Source organism: Lonchura striata, chromosome 2 (assembly GCF_050655825.1).
Source record: "Lonchura striata isolate lonStrDom1 chromosome 2, ASM5065582v1, whole genome shotgun sequence".
Taxonomy (NCBI): domain Eukaryota; kingdom Metazoa; phylum Chordata; class Aves; order Passeriformes; family Estrildidae; genus Lonchura; species Lonchura striata.
The window spans coordinates 135794244-135817486 of NC_140704.1; the positions used below are offsets into that span (position 1 = coordinate 135794244).

Genomic DNA, 23243 nt, shown 5'->3' on the forward strand with positions numbered 1-23243 from the left:
AGACAGAGATGTGTACGAAAAGAAACTACTACTATCACAAAATTACTTGGCAACTAGCTCAAACTTTCACTTAATATAGCTATGGAAAGAAATGCCTGTATGAAGCCCTAGATGCCATGTGATACTCAGAAGGTAACAAGTGGAGTTAGCAACAATTCCTTAGCCTTTCCAGCTAGTCTGAGCTGTGTTACAAACTACAGTGTTACCCTGTTAACCCTTGTTACTTAACTATAGGATTAAGTAACCCTTGTTACTTACCCAGAAGGGGACCTTTTCCAGGTAATAATTCATCTCTTTTATGCTGCCCAGGCAAATGCTGAGTATCTTGAATTTTACTAGAAGCTACAGGATGTGTATATGAATCTGTAGTTTTCACAGAATCACCTTGTTTTGCCAAGGTAAACCAATCCTTTACCTGAGAAACTGTAGCCTGGGAAAAGAAGTTTCATAGAACAATTAAAATTTCTCTGTTTATTGCAGAATTTCTGAGAACCACAGCTTACTGTCCATAGGAATTCTGTGCAGTCTTTGTAGATTTCTGTATGGATAGTTCCCAAGGCAGAGAGCTGTGTGACAGTAGCTGAGCATACTCATATGAGTTGAGCTTCTGTTTAAGTTATATTACTGTGGTATTCAGATACCCCCTGAACAGAAAGAGACTTAGCTTTCTCAGGATTTCTCCCACAAGAAGCTGTGAGAGAAGCAGAGAAAAGAGAATCAAAACAATTCTTATCTCATTCACTGCTCCCCTGTTTGTGCCCATGTGGAATGCGGTATGGAGATGGTTTACCCAAGGTGATTGCTTGACTGGATTCTGGTGATGGTGTTTTGGATTCATTGACCAATTGGATCCATGTGTCTGTCAGGACTCTCAGGAGAGAGTCACGGGTTTTCTAGTAAGGTAGTTAATGATAGTGTAATATAGTGTAATAAATGTACAGTGTAATATAGTATAATGAAATAATTAATTAGCCTTCTGAAATCATTGGAGTTCAGACACCATTCTTCCCATCAGGGATCACTGCATTCTACTACATATTACAATTCATCGACTTTCCTCTATAGTACAAACAACTTTGAATATAAAAGCTATTTAGAGAATCAGAGAAAATGGTTTAGGTTAAAAGGGACCTCGAAGATCATCTGTTTCCAACCCCCTGGCACTAGACTAGGTTATTCAAGAGTCAGTTGTCCCATGAGGTTGTGACCCCAGTTACAATAATTCTATCCAATTCATTCAATCTATCTTGATGCTACACCCACTAAATGTGTTTATTTTACCTCGCCAAGTGATACATAGAACTCCTTCATAGTCAATGAAGTCAGTGAAGAGTCATCCTCCTCAGGATGGGGAGAACTTGGCCTTTGTTTCCTTATCCTTATCCAGGGAGAATAGTCATTATCTATAATGAAATTAATGCCAGTCTTGCTCCATTCTACCTGTGATATCAATTTAGCTAATCTGAAATTAAATGTTAAGACAAGAAAATAATTAATTTTAGCTTTTATTCAGAGAAACAGTTGGTTTCCCCACAAAAATGGCAATTTAAAAAAATCATCTATCTAAAAAAATTGGCTACAGAGAACTTAATGATCTACTTTCTTCATAGAACAATGGAATTATTTGGAAGGGACCCACTGAGTCCAGCTAGGTATAATTTCAGCCTTCACCTACAGTCACATCTGTAAATACCAGTAGTGCCACTGCACAGCTCACCAGCACACACATAGTGCCCTGCTTGCATTACCAAGCTTTACCAGTAACAAATGGCTTCTTTCAGGATGATTTTGCACGTATCTCTGCAGTTCCAAGCCCTGCCAAGATTCCCTTGAACATTTTGTTCACTAAAATTGAACTATTCTCCCAGACTGCAGAAGTCCTGTATCACTAGCAGATACTACACCTCTGGTTCCTAACAGAAGCAATCTTCCAGCAGGAATGCCACAGCACTGATGGAACTTGAAGCTGATTACAAGATAGCTGGCACTCTTGTGTTCAGCTGGCTGATCTAAGGGGATTCCATAGTACTGAACAGTTCTCCAGTGCTACTTTGTGTTGGTGTGAACCCCACAGTGTTCAGGAAAGGCAATCTTAGAACCACATGACAACAGTGAGAATGCTCTGGCCCCAAGAACTGGGAGAACTTAGTTAAGTTAGAAAGAAGTACAAAGCCAACCAAGTCACATGTGAAGGGAAGATGAAGCCTACACTTGAGCCTACAACCAAGTGAATAGTCTGTTTTATTTGTGCCCACTATTGGAGGTCAAATAGGATTTATTTCTAGGGTTAGAGTGTGTTCCTCTTTAAACACAAGTTTCCCTTTTAGCATCTGAACTTATCTTGATTCTGATTTAGGAAAGCAGATTAAACTACTGATGTCAGTTGAAATTAGATACATCCTTAAAGTTGGTTTTATGCAATTCTCTTGGTAACTCTTCTTGATCAAACAGTTTGCTATAGCGGAAGATCAAAGTTATTGTTTCATGAGGCCCAGATATGGGTAAAGCAGGCTGTTAACAAAGGTATAATTCAGCACTCTCACAGTTTGCATGTTCTTTGCACACTTCTCCCCCTTGAACTGAAGTACAGTCTCCAGGTTATTGAAAATAAAAAAAACGTTTTAAAATGTTTAACTGTATTTATATATATATATAAGTCTATACCCCAGTAACCACTCTGGCATTACAATCAGCAAATCTGAGTTTTGTGAACCATACTTCCAGGCTGCCTCTCCTTTTGGATCCCTAAAACATGCTACAATCATCTGCATCTAGACACAGCCTTAAAGAATATAGAAGTAGGTCCTTCAAAAAATGCACACTAGATCTCCTGAACATCTGGTGAATGGACATCTGGAAAAATACTGCAAGTTTCTAACAGCAAATCATCCAGCTATGCCATGGCATCCCACAGAGAACTTTGCTAAAGTCTGACAGAGGCCCCAAAGACACAAAATTAATAATTGAAATAAAAACACTTGCTGTTTTTTTCCAAATTAATTTCATAGACTTGTAACTTCTACTTATATGGCTTACATATTGATTAGTAAAAGATGCATTGCTACCATGACCTCTCTGAGGAACAGAGATTTGGAAATCAGTAAATCCCATTCTTACTCTCTTCGTATTGGTGTAGTATAGAATGTAATTCATGGTCAAGGAAAATTACAGCATGATGAGTGAAAAAAGTCACTAACTTTATCCAGGTCACTAAAATATTACAATAAAGAAAACAGGACAAGTGGAGGGCAAAACCACTTTAAGAATACTACCAAGATTAATTAAATGAAAGAGGAAAATATACAAATTTATAACTGAAAGACAGCATAAAGGATTGCAATACCTGTATTCAAAGTAACAGTCACTTTCTAGAAATGCTGGAAGCCTTTCTTTCTTAATCCACTCAACTGCTTGTTCTTGATCGAGTTGCTATTAAAAAAGAAATGCCAAATTTTTGCAGTATTCTTGACTTTCTTGACTTACTTGCCACATAACTGATTCTCTACATCCCCCTTCTACAGAAGCATTGGTTCAGGAAAATAAATACAGAGTGAACATCATCTTTATGCTGGAAAAAATACTTTCCTATTAAAAGCTGAAAAGGTCGAAACCTAATTTCACCTATTAATAGTTTGACTTTTGTAACAAATAATGAATGTTTTTTCTTCAAAAATAATGTGTGTATGAATCATTCTTTTACTGTACAATTTCAAATGTGAGTTAGATGCACAAAAATTTTCTGCAATAGGAAACTGCTACTTTCTGACTTCACATTTTATAAATAATAGCTATTATTTTTCCTCAAGAATTTGAAGAGTAAGGAACCTTAAATTAAGTTGTATTTTCAGAATGGGAAAACTGTGGATATTTAAACCAAAATCAAACAAATCGAAATCCAATTAGTTACCACTTCTCATGCGTTTATGTTGGATCACTGCAAAACAGCACTGTACACAGTAATACTCATATTGGAAACCCACGTGTGTAATGACCTGGGACCACAAGAAATTTCTGCTCAGACAGTCTAAGCCTCAGTGCCTCATTGAAGCAGAAAGAGAAGTGCTTACAAGGAGTAGTTTGGGGGTTGAAAGGGAAACGTTGAGCAGCAAGTTACACAGAGACAGCTAGTTCCAATGAAGCAAGAGAAAGATCTCTGACTATGGCCACAATGACCCATACTTGCTTCCCTTAGAAATTACATACAGCCCTTCCTAGTAATTTTTTTTTAATAGTGTACTTTTTCCACTCTTAGGGGATGGTCTATTTTATTCATCTGAGGTGCATTTTTTCTTTTACTGAAGTGAGACTAATTATTTTGAAGAATGCAGTAACTACCCTTGTCCATAAAAACAGGTGAAGTTTCGGCAAGGATGGATACTACTTGTTATATCAGGTAATCAATTTATGTAGATCACAGCTTGAATTTTCTTTCCGTGAGCTAATATTCCATTCAGGGCAAGGGTTATTTCTGCCTCATACATATCTGTAGGGGATTAAAAAAGTCTGAATTACTCAGAAAGTGGGTGGTTTCATTTAGAGAGAAGAAAATATTTCAAAATATGGAAAGCTTATGTTGGCAGTGGCTCATACAATGTAATTTGTGGAGATGGAGACTAATTACTCCCAATGACACAGTGTATGCTTCTTCTTGGCAATTGACAAGGTTTTCTGAAATACAGAAGATAGTTTCTTTATTTTGGCATTTAATATTTATGCATTTACTGACTTACAGCCCAGTTTTTTATCTGAATGATTCATAACATGCTCACGTCTGTACATGGCTGGTACACAAAATTATATGTCATATCAGAAGGAAAAAATTTTTATTCTTTCCCCATCCCCAGAGAAAGATGCTACATTTAATCTGATGGGGTTTGTTACCTTGGTTAGTTTTCTCACCCAATCAGCCTTAGACCTTGCTAGGACCCAATCCAGCAAAGCTTTTAGCACATGTTTAAGTTTAAGCATGTGTTTAACTTCCCTTGATTAAAGTTAAAAACATACTTAAGTGCTTTGCTGAACTGGGGTTTCACTGAAGTAAGGTATGTGGGATGTCAGCCAGTTTCTTTCCATAGTTGTGATCAATTCTACACAAGTCCACAGATTTTTTTATCAATGTATTTCACATCATTGATATTGACTATGAATTAGAAGATATTTACTTCCATATCATTGATTTGCAAACATGCAAACACGCAAACACACATGAAGAGAACTTTTGGTTATCTGTAAATTTGTAACAATCTGAGAGAGAAGTAAAATAAAGGAAAATAAAGGAAAAATACCACTGCATGTATTTCTTAGCCAAGATGTGTTTAAATTCAGGCCATAGCCTGAAAGGCCTACTAGGATTTAACAGTCATAACTCCTTTTCACAAGTAACCTGCCAGGATGACCACTCAAGGTGACTTTTTGTAATCAATGTAATATGTAAAAACAACTGTCAATCTCTTTAGTTCATGTGAAGGCAGCCAAAGCAAAGCAGACAGCATGATCACCTGACAACTGAAAGATCAAATCCTACTTAATTAGAGCAGAACTACTTGATAGAGTTGATCTAGGGTAGCTTCTCCTGGTGCAGTCACGGTAGCTCAATGAATGGAGCTGACTCCTTTCACCTTGTGTAGTTGCAGTAACCGTTTGGGGCAAGCTGTTTCACAGGCCATTTTGCTCCAGCTCAGACTTGAGATGCCAAGCTGAACTGGATGAGGCATCTATGTTACCCATCAAGTAAAGGAGGAATCAAAAATAAGAAATATCACCCTTTTGCCCCAAAAGAAGAAAGGTATTGAGGCATATTGTTCTTCAAAAGACTATAATGCTTCCTATCTATGGAAACTATCCCAGGGAAAGAAATGAAATCTTAAATAATACTGAAGCCCTGTTTCTCCAGACCACATGCAAGAAGAAGATAATAGTGAAATGGCTGTGAATTGCTCAAGAAAGGCCATCCACAGTGGTGGTAATGGGAGTTTAGCCCAGAGAGCAATGTAAGCCACACTTGTACAAACACACATCATTTCCTCAGTTTAATACTGAGAGCAAATAAGAAATCAGTAACAGTTCTTCTGCTTTTGTGCTCTCAAGCAAAGTAATTGTTACTATTTAACATGGTAGGGATGTCTGTGAGCCTTGTCCTTTTGTATTATTTGTCCAGTTTAAATGCAGATAATTGCAATATCACATTAGTATAATTTTGTTAAACATCATTGCCTTTTGACCTCTCAACACTGTTTTCTTTTCTGAAAATCATTAATCTTATACTGGGAAAAGCTGGTCTGTTACAACTCCCTGCTCTGCTCTCCACTTTCCAGCCATGACATAATTTTGAGCAGGCACTGCAAAAAATGGAGCAAGACTTTAGACTGGCCTTGAATAAAATGAAATGAAGACGCATCAGTCACATCCATGCAAAATAAGAAAGAAAGAAATAAACAAAGCATCCCAGTGAAATACCTTTTTAGTTCTTGAAACCTGTTGTCTAAAGGTAAAATCCCACATCCAATTACACTGACTGGTATTGTACCAGCTGTGTAAGATGCTTCAGCTGCTGATTTTAACCTGCCTGATTTGGTGCTGAAGATGGCCCTGGAAGTAGGCAGGTAAGAATACCAAAACTGATATTGTCTAAGCAAGCCTGAAGCCAGTTTTTTTTTTTTTTGTTTTGTTTTGGTTTGGTTTTTTGGAATTTTTTGGGTTTTTTTTTCTAAATTCCAATCCATCTTTCCATTAATTTAGCTCTTTTCTTGCCAAAGATTATTTTTTCTGGCCATTCCAATTGATGCTAACCATGTAAATCCTTTAGGAATTAATGGAAGAGAGACTTATGTGTTGCCAGACCACAGATGAGCTCATAGCCACACAAGGAAATTAATTAATAAGGAAAGACTGAGCTGCATTAGTTTCAGTCAATTTGCACATTCCAGGGATCACTAGTAAAGTAACTGTTGTCATAATATTTTTTCTTTTAATATTAAAGAGTATTCAGACCACACAGCTAAACCCTGCCCTACAGAATCTTCAAAATTCTGTGCTACAGGATGTGCATCTGTAATTCCATTCACTTGTCTGCTAGACACATGTGCATTACAGGGCATAATTTGGCCCATCATTATATTTTCCTAACATAAATTAACATTTTTCCCAAGCTACCAAGCCAAACACAACAATAACTATTGCCAGTATCTCTACAGTAAGATCTAAATATAAACTCAGGGTATAAGATGCTTACCATAGTGTTGTAATTTGGATCAATACTGAAGGTTGAAGAAGCACTGTACATTTTGGAGAGCTGCCCATCATTCTTTTCTTTGCTTAGAACATCATAAATGGGGCTTGGAGGTTTTTGATCATGTAGAATTTTTTTCGGCTGGCTTTCCAGGCATCGTGGGGTATAATTAACTACTTCAAAAGCTCCAACATCAGAGTTAAACTTCACTTGCTGGGCAAAGGTCTACAAAAGAAGTTAGATAAGTTTATGGTACTGTAATAAGGCAACTGTCATTTAACAAATTACTTTTTATCATATAGAGGCATCCTAAAGAATAGAAAATTGCATTATGAGGCTTCTTTGTCTTGGGGCCTGAAATAGTAATTTTTCTGCATTCTTGTTTTTGCTGTATAGGTTTCCAAAGCATTCCTACCTTTTTATCTCACCAATACTTAATTATCAAGAATTTAATTAATTCTAGATCACAGACCATTCTTTTTCACATGTAACTGATGCAGTACATTGAAATCAGGCATATATAATTAACTGTGACTTAGTGACTGTCTTACAGAGAAGTACTCACCTACAGGATCAGATCTACAGTATTATTCTCCCATTTGTTATTATCAACAATCAAGGCATGAAAATATTAGCAATGAAACTGACCTTTTAAATGTGAGATTTATTGTGATTGAGAATGAATCTGAAGATCTTCATATGTAGGAAAGGTTTGTTCCCATACTGTTACTATAGGTCAAACAACTACCAAAACCTTTGTCCTGTAGCAAATTTTATTATACATCACTAGTTCAGTCAAATACTGTATAATAGAGGAGATGGACTAAACTCCAAGTTTGTCCATGCAAATGTGACTTTTGTAAACTCACAAAACCACACTGCAAGTGTACACAGTAAAACAGAGCCATCTTTCATATTTAAAGCTCTGGTATCAGGTATTTCCCTAAAAGACTATCTTTAAAATTCTCTTACTTGAAATGAAGAGAAAAATATGGATAGATTTTACAGAAGTCATAGAGGATACCCATGACAGTTATGAATAGGAGATTATATAGAACTTATGTGCATTATATACTCTATATTATATAGGGTATATAAGCATCTCTGCACTCAGACGACAAGGCCACACCTAAACCCAGCGCCAAAACTTATTTTGGTTTTTTTTCCAGAAAGGATCTCACCTGGTGTTTGCACAGTTGTCGTTCTCCTGCATTTAATAAGAATATTTTATTTGTTCAAGTACTGTATTTTTAATTGCCTTGAACTTTTTCATATATCACGTATATGCACACAGACATAACTCATATACATTCTAAATATGTTAAATACATGCTACATATAACATAGAAATATACTACAGAACAATTTGATTCTTCTCCACACCTGTATAAACCCAAAGTAATGATATTAGTGTCATTTATTTTGTTGCTTCTGTTTGAAGCCTCCTTGTTGATCAGTGTCTTGTAGAACAATGCCCAAAATTGAACCATGTGGCTGCAACATGTTTTTTCAGCATTCCCTACTTATCCCATAATGTCTCACTGTAGAGGCTCAGCCTGGCAAAGCACACAGCATGTGAGAGCATTAAGTGTACGATCAGTGCCTCTGACATCAGACATCACTGCTCAGGGCCATGCATTGAATTGCATGAGTCTGTTCAGTTACTTAACTTCAGCTGAAATCATGGATTGGTTTTTGTTCTCTGACACCTTCTGCCTCTTTTGGCAATAATTTTCTCCAGGGTACTCTGCAGTTTTTAGTGGGTTTTTTTCCAGATGTACCAAACAACATCTAACAAACCTTTAATGTGTAGTAGATTTCCCTACATGCAGACCTCCTTCCAGTTTGCTATGTGCACACTTCATTTACTTTCAAACCTAATTTGTGCTGCTACCAGCTTTAAGTGACTGTGCAACCTTAATGTTTTCTTCCTTTTACATTCCTTCATGTTTTAAAAAAAGAAACTGAAGAAAGTATACTAAGAATCAAAGCACTTAAATCTCTTAGGATTTGAAATGCTCTTGCTTATGGGAAAAAAAAAGCAAACAAAATTCAAATTTCATAATAAAGGGCTTTCTGATTAGATATTATGAGATTGTCTTAGTTTCATATTTTTCAAATTGAAAACTAAGCAATACAGTATTAGTTTAGCACATATATCTAGTTTTATTTAATAATTTGTAACTTACTCTAGATCTAGGGCTTTTTGATACACATTCTATTTAGCTGAACAGAAAACTATGGCAATTTTAATGTAGTGAAATGGATGCTAGTGACAATTTTTAAAATGTAAAGTGTATTGCTGTTTTGGGGTCTGACTGCCAATCATTTATAAGATAAATATACTAATAGAACAAAAGAACATACACTGACCGGATAGGAAGATTTAAACTTCATACACTACATATTTGACTAAAAAAGGGGGTTCTAGTTCAGACTTTTGGGGTTTGCATGTAGTTACTCATCCCCAGGGACATCAAAAGGCATGCATACTTCTCTCAGAGATTAGCCAGTAGACTTGACACCAGTAAGGATGCATCTGGAATACTGCATCCAGTTTTGGGGCCCCTGTACAAGAAGGATATTCACATATTTGATCAAGTCCATCAAAACATAAAACATAAAAGCGGGCTTTTTATGGAGGTGTATGGTGGGAGGACAAGAGATCCCTTGTCACACACTGAAACAATAGAGGTCTCAACTGGATTATAAGAAAACAGGTGATTTTGGGATGATTAGCACTGGAATAGGCTGTCCAGAGTGGAATCTGCTGTTGGAGGTTTTCAAGACCAACTGCAGAAAGTGCCAAGCAAGTAAAGCACTGACTTTGCTTTGAGAAGGAAGCCACACTACAGACCTCCTCTAAGACTCTTCCAGACAGTAATCTATAATTCTGTACAAATTCCAAATTCCCAAAAGAGCATCTCTTCAGCTATCATACAAAAGCATTTTGGAATAATTTAAGCCTTTCTGGAGAAGCTTGTTTACTCAAAAAATTTAGAATGATAAATCAGAATGTTTTTATAAGCATAATAAAAGAAGAGGTAATTCCTAATCTTCTTAACCTTTCACCACCCCAAAAATAAAAGTGACAATGTTATGAGAAAAATCAAATGGGAACACACAAAAAACCACCCCCAGAATCTGATTTGTTGTAGGAAACATTTTCCCAGTTACCACACAGGAGAGATGATCAGTCAACCCATTTTCCTTTCAGTATCTGAAGAACTTTAGGGCAAAACACTCAATTTAACCATTCTCACACATTACAAGCCACAAAAAAAAAAAAAAAAAAAAAAGAAAAGTACCAACAAATTGTTGATACAAAAGTATCCTTTAGCAAACTTAAAACCTTTCCAATGGAAGTAACATACTGTAAAATCCTGAAACACTTTTCAGGACAATGAGAGAGGCTCATGGCACCACCAACATTCCATCATTGCAATAATGAGGAATCTCTTTGGTGAAGACACCTATGTTAAGGAGTAGATGATCATCTACACTGTAAAGGAAAGGGGAAAAATTATCCATGCCAATCTAATATAAGATAATAATCTAAGAAATATCTTTCTTACCCCACATTTGGCAAGTGCTTTTGTCTTTTCACAGACAAGTAAAATACACTAACCAAAGACTAAGTATACCATTCTCTTTAGCTTGAGCCAATTTTTGGTGCTTTGAAGATAGGAAGGGAAATCTGCAGAGAAATTATACCTCAAGATGTTAAGAAAAAATAAATTGGGCTTGGCAGGAGCCTTGAAGCTTGGGATTCATACATTGTCAATGTAGCACAATAAATAAGATCAAGGACTTGAGAATACCAACAAATAAGAAGTCTACAGACTTTGCAAACTGTTTCACTTGCAGGAAGTTCTCCTCCCAAGCCAGTATGACCAATGTAATTCAATGTAGTAATCTTAGCCTCAGAAAAAAATCTCTGAACAAATAACAAAAAGCTGTTTTCAGACTGTGGTACAGCAATACTATTAAATAAACAAATAAATGCATGTACTTTTTTGACAGCAAAGAAATTTCTTAGCTTTCAAATACATATTGAATATGTTTTCAGCTGAAAAATAAACAGAATACATAATTCTGAAACCTGAAGTTATACACTTAACTGAAGGGAAGACAAATTTCTCTCAGTCCTCCCATAACAGAAACCAAAACAGCATCCATCACCATGTTGCCAGGATATCAGACATATAAATCTTACTGTTCTCTGTCTTAACAGTTTTCAGATACACTCAACTTTGGATACAATTAACAAATGTGTAAATATGCTCACATCCCAGACCCAAATAATGTAGTTTGATCTCAAGAGAAAGAGAATGACCACAGCTTGGCTGCTTCTTAGGTTAAGGGTGGGAGTGAATACAGATCTCATCCAGGAGCATTGCCAAAACCTCCTTAAGAAGGATATATGTATGTCATAAATAAATGTCAGTGAGAGTCCACACCAGAAAAGAATTTGAGCAGCTCTATGAAGTGTCTGGAAAAATTCACATGACACTTGGTAAGTGCCGAATCTCCCATTGACTTTCATGAGTCCAGGATTTCCCTTCTGTTGATGAGTAAGATAGAAGTCATAATCACATATCACAATCTAATTAGGAGTGAAGAACATTTAGAGTAAACATACTATTAATAAGGAATGTAATCAGGAATGCTTTGTTTGCTTCCTTCAATGTCAAAGACATGATGCAAGTTTTAGTCCTAGGTAAAACTCAATGTAACATGCATGGAGGGCCTTACTTCTGTCAAAGCCTTTTTAAGGGAGGTTGTATTGGCAACTGCAGCCTCCCTCCTCACACCTGGAAAAGACAAGAGGACACTAATGAGCATGCACTGATGCCTTGAATTGATGATTTGATGCATGGAATTATTCAAAGTTATCTTCAAAGCTGTGAAGGGCCTGAACTGTGCAGCAGAGTGGATTGCTTTTTTGCTTTCTGCTCTTTCTGTAATCTGTTACTCAGATCAAGCAAAAGTGACAGCACTAGGTTTTGTGACAGCACTAGATTTTCAGGATCATTTGGTCTTCAGAAAGACCAACCTGAGCTTTATTATTTGGGCTTCAACTGTTTCCAGAATCATCACCTGCATCAAATGCAGGACCACAGACTACCTGGAGAAGAGCTTTTACAGTGAGAACAATGTTTCAAAGAAATATTCCTGAAATCTAAAGTTGATAAAATTACGGTCACTTAGAATATTTCTGCTGCAAGGGAAATCAAAAACCAGGGACTCACCACCAAATTGTCATCTCCTGAATGTGCATCAATAGAAGCAGCAGGTAGCACTTTTGTCTCTAGTGCAACTCCTTGAGGTTGCAAAGAGGAGGTGTGTGCCTTCCTCAGGATCACTGGTAACTGGAAAATGACAGGTAAGACCCAGTATGGACTTGGGATGGAGTAAGTAGCAAGCAGCTTGCAGAGCGCAGGAGAAAAAAGCTGATTATTATTACTGTGCTTGCCTCCAACACTGAGCTGGATGACAATTTCTGACTTCTGAATTTTCATTCCTGACTAAACATATCCTTGGATGTTTTTAATACATGAATTAGAGATTCAAATTCTAGCCTAAACTTCTAGAACTGGAAATGTGTCCAGGCCAATGTTTCTCTTAAATCTTTCCTTTTACATTAGTTACTAAGGAAGGTGTAACTCATTTGTGTGTCATGTAATTGGTTTCTGCTACTGTGAAATCACTGTACTACTGGCAACAAGTGCCCTCCTGAGGTTTTTTGTATTATGTATTTCAGAAATACTTTCTGTAAATTACACTTTATTACAGTATATAGCTCTTTGGGAGTACCTAGATATTTATGTCAGATTACATTGAATGTCATTGTAACAAGAGGATCATTTAAGGGATACACTGCAAATCAAAGCAAAAAGAAAACCACATTAAAAACCTGCTGCTGTTACAGCAAGTCCCCAGTGATACAATTTTTCCATATGCTAATGGTGCATTATAAATCAGTGCAGAAGCAGTCCCTTAAAATAAGCATATGGTCCCCCTCATTTCTTGTATCAAGTCTCACAATATTTTCAGTTTAACTTGTTGCCTAACTACTAGCACACCTGGGTAATACTGTTCCCAGGCAACAGTGTATAAGCACAACAAGAATAAAGCAATGGAAATTTCAATGCACCGTTTCAGTAGAAACCTTCTGAGAAGGAGAGGGAAATTGGGAATGTAAGGTATTCAAACCACAGAACTCAAGGCATTAACAAAACTTAATCCTGAAGAGGATAAATCCTTAGGAAAAGATCAAAGAAAAAATAAAACCAATTATGAGAACATTACAGTTAAAAATAGCTAATAGAGCATCTGTTCTCATGAAGATATGTAAATATGTGGAAGAGAGACCATGCATCATCTTAGAAACCTACCAAGATTACCAGCATAGAACGGTGTTTACTCAGGAGTGACTGTGAACTATTTTCTGTGGGCTTCCAGAGTCGTCAGGAGTGCCTGGACAATTGCTGCAGTCCAGAGCTGCTGAGTGCACCAGGACTGTGGGCTGAGGAGTCCTCTGAAGCCAAGGAGAATTTTGGCCTCTAACGGATATCCTGAAATTTGTGTATGTCCAAGGAGATCAAGAGACTAAAAAGGCTGAACTTCTTACCCTCTTCATCCTCTGCAATTTGGAGAAAACTTGAAGCATTGTTTCCAAATAAGAAGCAAAGGCATGGGGGATTGTATTCCTATGCTAAGAACAATCCAGCATATGGAAGGAGGCCGGGATTTAAAACCTAAGTACTTAGGCTTGGATTTAAGCAGATACCCTAAGGCAGCTGTGGGGCAGGGATTGGTGGAGTTGAGGTGTTGAGGAAAGAAAAAAAACAGCCCCCTTACCACACGTTTTGTATAATCTGTCTCTCTAGCTTTGTCTACTCTTTGGAATCTTGCAGTGTGGTGAAAGCATGTAAAGACTGAGCTCCTGGAAGAAGTCAGTATCAATGTTGTGCACAAAACTCACACTCTAACATAGAGTTAATACTTCCAGATTCTCTTTTAGGATTAAAAATTAGAATGAGGAGCGCATTCTACCATCCTTAGTACTGCAATTTCCATGTTGTGTACATTTACACAAATCTATGATGTGTCTTAGACAGCTATGTCTGGTTCAATTAAGTAAGCCAAATCACTCAGTTATGAATCACAACTGAATTTTTTTCATTAATGACTTCACAAAGCCACTTTGTAGCTCCTTTGAGGTCCAAGAAATATCTGCTCTCTCTAATGCTGCCAGTGGCTCCTACCAAGCAAGCTATAATGGATATAAGTTCTTGTAGTGTAGCCTGATGGACTGCAGTGCCTTAGGAAGGGAACAGGCTGTGGGACAACTCTGTGGCACATCAGGTGGGAGCCACAAGTGATCCTGTGGAAAGGTCTGTGCCACCTGACAAGGAATTTGAGTGTAAGGCATCAGGGCCAAGACTACTAAGATGTGGATGAGGTTGCCATATTGAAGGTGCAGGACTGTACATGTGACTCCCAACAGAGTGTGGAGAGCTAGCTAGTTGATAGGGAAAAGGAGCAAAATACAGGAGAACTGGTTAAATACAAGGTCTAACTGTAGGTCTAATTGATGGTCTAACTATAACTGGACCAGCACACAGAATACAGTGTAAGACTGCATCCTTCTGGCTGCAAATGGGAGAGGGAGAGGAAGAGGAGGGAAGTACCAACTTCAAAACCTTCTGAACCATGAGGAGAAAGAGTTGTTTCCTAAGCTAAAATGTTAATTAATCACTGAATACATTGCCAGAAAACTGTAAAAGGACAAACATTTAAGTCGTCATGATGTGACACTGTAATAGAAGTGGACACCTTTTAAGAAAGTATTTATGTCTTTTTCATTTCCTATTCCTATTATTTTAGTGCACTGTTATTTAAATACATAAATTATTAATTATGTAAGTTTAAATACATAAACAATCTAGGGATCTTGGTGGACAACGAGCTTTCCATGAGGCAGCAGTGTGGCCTGTGGCCAAGAAGGCATGGTGTACATTAGGAAGAAGACTGCCAGCAGGTCAAGGGCTCTTCAGTACACAGGAAACATGGAGCTCCTTGAGCAATCCAGGAGACGGTTACGAAAGTGGTTAAGGGACTGGAGCAACTCTGTTATGAGGAAAAGCTGAAGGAGCTGGGCACATTCAGCCTCAAGAAGAGACAAATAAGAGGAGCCCTTATCAATGTCTATCAATAAATTAAGGGAGGATGATGCCAGGCTCTGCTCAGTGGTGCTGAGCAATAGGACAAAAGGCAATGGGCACAGAAAACTCCACCTGAACACAAGGAAGAACTCCTTTACTGTGTGGGTGACTGAGCACTGGAACAGGCTGCCCAGAGAGATGGTGGGGCCCCCCTCACTGGAGATAGTCAAGAACCATCTGGACACAATCCTGTGCCACGTGTTCTGGGATGAGCCTGCTTGAGCAGGGAGGTTGGACCAGATGACCCTCTGTGCTCCCTTCCAACATGACCCATTTGTGATTCTGTAAATTAGCAAGAGAACATCTGTCCCCAGAAGTCCAGATAACTGGGCTATTCTTACTGATAATAGCACTGAGCAGTACAGGCTGCTATGATTAAAGTACAGATATATGGCAAAACATAACATTTTCCAAGTTGGATGAAGTTATTCTTAATCTTAGTAAGGTGTTTCTTGTATTTTGCAAGGAATTTCTGTAAAGTACTTACCGGAAGACTCAAAAATTCATTAAAGAAATCCACAAGCATATCATCTGTGGCTAAGCATTCTTCCTATAGAGAGATAAAACCACAAAGCACAGCTTGTAATAATCTGCACTAATATTTAAATGTACTATTGCTTCAAACAATATTTTTTGATATGACATGGAAGATTTTGCAAAATATTATTTCCCATTTTTGAGAATACAGTCATTGCATCACTGTTACATTCTAGCCATTGCACACTGCCAAGGTCCCTAGCAATTTAAAATGCACATATGAAGGTGAATCCTTTGCCAATGAATTTACAGATAAAGCCATCAACCAAACAGCTTCTAGATGTTGAAACTTTTGAAAAAAATGTGCATAAGCTAACAGTCTAGAAATTCCCCACATTGTACCTTTCTCTCTTGCACTTGGGAAGAAGGAGAGTGTAATATTTCACCAGGGCCACCTTCTGCTCTCACACTGCTGCTTGGGGATATTTGGGGACTAAAAGGGAGTACACTAACCTATATTTTTACTCAGCAAGCAAGCAGTGCATGCCATACTTTGAATCTGATAGAACTGGGTGGCTTCCTATTGTCCTCATCAGAAGTGAAGATTTCATCTGCAGGTGTTTTTGTATACTTTCTGATGCCTGCATTTTAAACCCTGCTAGCATGACACAAAAACTGTTTTGCTGTTGACAAATCCAAAAGTATGGCTCCAAGTCTTACTTTTATTGACTCAGTATCTCCACCATCCCATTTCAATTCAACAGAGGGTAAAACTAGAACATTATTCCACTGGTCTTCAGATATGTGTCTTCAGTATAATGAAGACAAATAATTTTTACTAGTTTTATTTTCCTGAATATTCTGTAATTTCAGCCTTGCAAGGCAAGGAGAATGAGCTTAAATTTAATGTATTTGCCAATAGCAGCAAAGGTGTTGCAACACAAATCTCTTTTCTCTTTCTCAAGTTGATAGCACTGAATTGTACTAATGAGGAATAGCATTAAAGAGAGGTTATGCACAGGGTATAGGCAAGCAGTATCTTGATCCATACCCCAGTGGTCTAACCTAAATACAGATAGCTTGTGCTCAGATAAGGAAGAAATCTGAGATAACATGCATGACAAGTCAGGACTAGACCTGATGGTGTTTGTCTGGCCCTAGTCTGCCAGCATTTATTCCTTAGCACTTGTGGTTGCTGTGGTGACTAATACAGCACAGGCAAGGTAGCCCAAGCTCATTCCTAGAAAATGCTGCCAGTGCTGAAAGCAAGGCTCTCATGCCTTATTCGTATCACAGGCCCGTGGTCCAATGCAATTGTAGTGCCATGGACCTAGAGATGTTTGGGCACTGCTTAAATAGAGGAATTTACCAACATGTCTAACCCATTTTGAAATCAACAGACAATCCTCTTACTAATGTCAATAGGCAATCAAATCCATGAATATCAATTCTGCAAGTGTTAACACAATTAGGAAAATTAATTAGAAACAAGCTATAGTCAGCCTCATGTTTGGTTTGACACTGACAAGGATGAATCTCGAGATAGGTCTAGATATGATAATACACGGTGAAAATATTTTATTGTTTCATATGACTTATTAAAACAATTAATTTCTTACTGGCTGAAGTATAAGCTCTTTAGGAATATGCAGGTAACATGTTTTTAATTTCCCAAGGACATAATTCTCTGTAGCCCCATAAAACAGCAAGAAATGTAAACACAGTGGTTGTTTAATAGATAAAATGCTTATGATTTTATTAATGTGTGCATTATTACTTACTGCATCTACATATTATATACTTTCCTCTGGTTTTTGGACAGATTTTGCAGACAGCCTTTGAAGTCAGTTGCACTTTCTTATGTGCACATTATAGGTTAGGGAGTTGCATGTACAATACTACAGATTAGATTTGTGTGCCAGAAAGCATTCGGTTTCATTTCTTTCCATGTCATTTCTCCTGCAGCACAGTCTAAATTAGGACTAGAAAAAGCCTTAGAATTGCAACTGAAGGCTAAGGTGTTCTAAATTGGTCCAAAACTTGTGCTTTTGTTGGTTCTGTCTATGGTAATAAACACTATAAATAAAACAGTACCTAGAGATTCCCAAAAGCAATATAAACACATTTATACTTTAAAATACACAGTAAATGCCCAAAAGGCACTAAGTTACAAAGGCATCCAAAGCAGGGAATAGGCAAACATCACCTGAACTGCAGCAGTAAACATGTCATTTCTTATGAGGTAGCAGACAAACATATATACCTCTCAAACAAGAAGAAAAACATCAGTGAAATACTACAATGAGCTATGAACAAAAAGCAAAAAAGGTAAAGTAAGGAGATTGTTAAACCTGTCATGTTGAATCTTTCAGTTGTTTGTTTCCTTCATCCTAATAATTTTCCTTCATCCTATGGCTTCATCGTAATACACTTTCATTTCCATCTTCATTCTCCATAGCTTCCTGTTATGTTTTTTTCTAATTATTTTCAAACTAAGTATTTTATCTGACAAAATTTTAAGAAATTGTTCAGTAATCTATACTTGCAAAAAAGAAATGGGAAAACAGACAATGGTTTCCAAAATTTTTTTTTTTTTCTTTTTTGGCTCCATACTGTATGATGAAAATAATGACCAAGCCTTATAAGCATACTTACTAATATCTCTTCTGTTACACACGGAGGTTCTGAAAAGAAGATAATAAATATCATATGTCATCTAAACAGTACAGTTAATCTGGTTTAACTACAATACAACAAAAAGTAGTGAGGTATGACAACCCTCCTGGGTATTCCGAAATAAAATAACTTGGTCTGAAGAAATAAAATAAACTAAGCATATGCTGTAATGTTGACCCGCGCAAAAATTAACTATCACAATAATTATTTAAATATAAATCAAGAATTTAAAAAATATATTATTTCTTATATCTATCTGTTCACTTCATGTCAGCTGTCCTCTGCAAAACTAATAACTAGAAGCTTGGTGAAAATACAGAATTTGTATGAGACTGTCAAAGCTTTGGACAGCAAATATTTCAAATCATGTGATAAAATTAAAAAGATACAATTGTGTTCCCGAATAATCAACTCTCATTCATTCTAGGATAATATCCTGTCTTTAGTGATGCCTCCTGAGGGGAGTAAAGTTCTTTCTTCGCAGTGATGAGTTCTGCCGGGCAAGTTTACACCGTCAGTTCTAAACGCTGCCGTTTTGTGCCTGAGGCCGCCACCGTGGTGCCCGAGCCCCGTGCGGCGCGGAGCCGGCCCGCAGGCCGGGGACGTACCGGTGGTCAGCCGCTTGGAGCGCATCCTGCCCCGGCACCCGCAGCCGCCCGGGCCGAGCCTGCCCAGGTGAGCTCGGCGCGGGATCAGTCCCAGGCGAGACCGGTCCCGGGGAGCGGCGGGAGCGGCTCGTGCCCGGGAGATGCCGGGAGCGGCGGGCGCAGCGCCGGGGCCGCGGGGCCCGGCCGGGCCTGCGGCCGCCGCGCCGTTGCCATGGCGCTGCGAGCGCGGCGCTGGCGGCGCCCGGCCCGGCCGGGCTCCCCCGGGGACGGCGGTCCCAAAGGAGGTCCCCGAGAAGCAGAAATCTGAGGATTCTTTGTAGCCAGAATGAAACGAAACACTCCCAGAATGTTATTTTCTGCCTTGGCTCCCGCATGTAAGAAAAAATCACGTTTCTGGTGAGGTCAGTGAAAGCTGTGTGCAAAGAATGAATTCAGGATCCTATATGAGGATTTCAGAGGGATTTAGGTGTTTCACAACTAAGATCTGAAAAGCATCCTACCTAGCAAGTACCTTATCCTAGAACTGCATAAATCTTTCAGGATTGTTTGTCATGAAAGTTCACTCAAAGGTTCTCTGCCGCTGCTTGTTTCCAGACCGGTGCTGCTTTTAGTAGCTTGGCAAAACTCCCGCTGGGATCAGCTGGACAAGGTGTCATGGATGCAAGGTACATGAAGGGCTCCTTTGAGAAGCCTAATCCATCATCAGACTCAGGAAGTGCCCAAAAGGCACTAAGACCTTGCCCTTCCCAGAAAACTATCATTTGTGCCCCCTTTCACAGAGCAGAGTAGTATATCCAGTTGTAGCACTCAACTGCGAAAAAAATGTTTTAACTCGTACATGACTTTGGTGGAATCCATGGTAAGTAAAAACAGAACAAATGCACATGCCTGGGGACTGCAGCTTAAAGTCCAGAAGCTGATGAGTGTTAATAATGAGCAAGCACCAAATCTGTTACCATAGAAGCAGGGAAAATGGCTTCATCTCCTAGAAACACATATTTTCCACTCTCTACTCCAGATGTGCTTTCCCACTCTGGGGGATGCCTGCCCAAACATAATCACTAGTCTAGCTGCTATATGCCAGAATGATACTTCTTCTAATTGTCTTAATGGAATATTGTTAGCTGTGTGGTTAGCTTTTAAGGATGGTTTGGGTTGGGAGAGGTGGGGGAGGGGATCTTATTTAAGGGGACAAAAGGATTTCCAAAGACCTAAAAGATAAGCTGGATAAGTGTTCTTCAAGATACATATTTCAGGCAAAAGTTTCGCATATATGTATCTGAAGAGCGTATTCAACATAAGTAAAGAATAAAATATGAAGATTCAGACAAGTTAGCTATGGACAATTTAAATATCAGTATTCTGATGAAGTATTAAATGTTCTTACATTCTCTGTATGCAGACTATTCAATAAGACGTGACAAACATAAAGTTAACATTGAGTTTCCTTGTGTGTGTATGCAGACATATTCTATTGTCACTATGAAATATTTCAAATAGGTATACTTAATGTAAGAGAAATTTACTATAGGTAAGAGAAATATGCATAACAGCCCATAAAATGCAAAGTTAAACCTTTCCAACAGACAGAAGAATTGCACTCCATTGTATTATGGGCCTGGATTGTCTCATAACCAAATTACTTAATATGATTTTAAATGTTTAAGCTAATGTTCATTCCACTCATTTCCCCCTGCCCCTCTTTCTTTCTGATGTAGGTATAAACATAGTCTGCAGTGTATAATTTTCTCCTATACTCCCTAATTGCTTGCAGCTTTTGAAGAAAAAACAACAGAAACATTATTAATTACTTTTTTTTTTTTAATTAGAAGTGGAAGCTGCAAGACACCTCAGAAACAACTGAAGTTTGGAAGTGAGTCAATTAATAAAAATAACATTTAAAAATGTCCTTTTCCTATCCTTCTGTCATCAGGTAGATTTTGTCATAAAACTGTTAGGTCGTTGTGCTGTTTCCATGTGCTTCAAAGATTACATTTAGGATTAAGCTAATCAGAAAATATACATTGTACTCTTTCATGGAGAATCTATTAGCAGTCATCATCACTTTTTAATTATCTTAGTTAACAACACACATTTAGGTCAAATACCTTTTATGTGTGCATTCCAGTCCTGATTTTACATTGCCAGTTAAAAGTTCACCAGATAGCAGAGCTGAGATATAAAGATCAAGCTCATTTTCCTTCTTTTTCACATTTTTCTTTCCATGCTCTAATTTTAATTTTATTATTATCTAGCTTAGCAGACCTGCAGGCCTACAGGATGCTTCATAAATATAGTCAAAGCTGTGACCTATCCCAAAAAGCATCATACCCTGTAGTAAAGATGAATGACCAGGCAGGATGGGGAATAAGTTCTAGAAAAGGAGATACCCATAAAATATTAGACCAAAAAAAACACCCCAAAAAACCACTAAAACTAGGCTTAAAATTGTTAGAAATTTTAGAAAATGGTAATCTATTAGAAGACCATCACAGGAAGAGGCTGCACTGGAAGACAAATGGAAGGAAAACATCAATTGGTCCACTTTATATCTATTGGCATTTCTCTCCTCTGCTTTTTTATGAAGAACCATTTGAAGAACTGAACTTTCAGTCAGGAATTTAATCTGTCCTCCACAAATCTCTGTAATTTATGCTTTTAGCCATTCGTCTGTCAGGGTAAAGATTTCAAAATATTATCCAGGCAAAGTAGATCAAAATTTCTGAGACAACTTTGCTCGCAAAGAACCACACATATAAGCTATGCCAGTTTGCTGGATGAACAAACTTCCTTGGGACTCAGGGACAGACAAAACATAAACTGGATTGCTTTACTAAATTCAAATGCACACTTGTGTTTGTAGATGCTAACTTGTGCTTGATTCCTGGCAGTGGTCATAGTGAAGTCATGAATTTTCACATAATTAATTACACATTCAGAAGGTAGCAAATACTCACAACAAAAATGAAGATACAGCTCTAGAGAGATACTCAGGGACAGCTATTGACTTTCCAGAAAAACACCCTGTCTCAAATATAAGTGAGCATTTCTTGCCATGTTACCTTTAGTACCCAAATACTTTTACAGAAAAATTATTTCAACTGAAGATAACTATAGTTTCTTTTTCAGATGATTACCACAGAGATTTTAGTTTTGCATCTTGCAGCTGAAATCACATGCACTGAAAACAGGTGCTAGGAAACCTATTTAAATATTGACTACAGAAGTGCCAAACTGGGAGTCAGATCGCGAGAGAGAAGCACAAGTCCAGTGTCAGATAGCTGGCCCTTAAATGCCTTAAATTATTCTTTTGGCAAAAACACAGAGGCTGCCTGTCATGATGGTACGGCCTCTGTGTTGAATCTGATAGTCCCAAGTGTACAGGCACAGTTTAATGCAATTCTGTCAGAAAAAGTTAGTGCAAACACCTGAGGAAACTGTTGTTGGAAATATGAGCAGTCAAAAGTATTGGAAAAGGAGAGAAATAATATTCCTAAAAATAGTTTAGGTTAAAAGCAATTGTTAAAAATAAAATAGGAGAGAGAGGTCAATAGCATCCTGGCCTATATCGGAAGAGTGTGGCTAGCAGGACCAGCGTACTGATTATCCCTCTGTACTCAGCACTGGTGAGGCCACACCTCAAATGCTGCGTCCAGTTCTGAGCCCCTCACTACAAGGTCATTGAAGTGCTGGAGAGTGTCCAGAGAAGGGCAGTGGAGCTGGGAAGTGGTTTAGAGCACAAGTCCTGTGAGGAGCAGCCAAGGATGGTGGAGTTGTTTATCCTGGAACAAAGGAAGCTCAGGGGAAACCTTACCACTCTGTACAACTACCTGAATGGAGGCTGTGTGTAGTGAGTTGAGGGTCAATCTCTTCTCACAGGTATCAGGCTGTCATAGGACAAGAGGAAATGGCCTTAAGTTTCAACCTAAACAAATCTATTACTTCAGTACAGTAAAGGAAGAAATGGGACTTAGCTTTGGGCTATCTACATTAGAAACCTTTAACTGGAGGAGACTTTCAGAG

The 23243-nt window shown here is 38.0% G+C and overlaps 1 protein-coding gene and 1 long non-coding RNA gene across 9 annotated transcripts in view; one reads left to right on the forward strand and one right to left on the reverse strand.

The window, feature by feature from the left end:
- Nucleotides 1-19367, reverse strand: part of RGS22 (regulator of G protein signaling 22) — a 65790-nt gene extending 46423 nt beyond the window's left edge. For 4 of the 8 annotated variants that reach the window (XR_014953443.1, XR_014953442.1, XM_085573900.1 and 1 more), the window contains exons 1-8: nt 19221-19367; nt 18592-18620; nt 15947-16009; nt 12481-12600; nt 7232-7453; nt 3344-3429; nt 1282-1462; nt 259-430 (exon numbers count right to left, since the gene is read on the reverse strand). Coding sequence is in view for 6 of the 8 variants with exons in the window: in XM_085573900.1 (XP_085430026.1) it covers nt 259-430; nt 1282-1462; nt 3344-3429; nt 7232-7453; nt 12481-12600; nt 15947-16009; nt 18592-18620; nt 19221-19245 (898 nt within the window). In the remaining 2 variants the exon portion in view is untranslated. Of the gene's footprint in view, nt 1-258; nt 431-1281; nt 1463-3343; nt 3430-7231; nt 7454-11983; nt 12455-12480; nt 12601-15946; nt 16010-18591; nt 18621-19220 lie in introns of those variants that run through there. The other 4 variants (XM_085573898.1, XM_021529426.4, XM_085573901.1 and 1 more) reach the window with 4 other exon arrangements.
- A 118-nt stretch (nt 19368-19485) lies between these two features.
- On the forward strand, nt 19486-21176 carry LOC146768439 (uncharacterized). The gene is made up of 3 exons (XR_014953445.1): nt 19486-19621; nt 19815-19885; nt 21050-21176. It is a non-coding gene; the product is annotated as an uncharacterized LOC146768439 (long non-coding RNA).
- The last annotated feature ends 2067 nt before the right edge of the window (nt 21177-23243 follow it).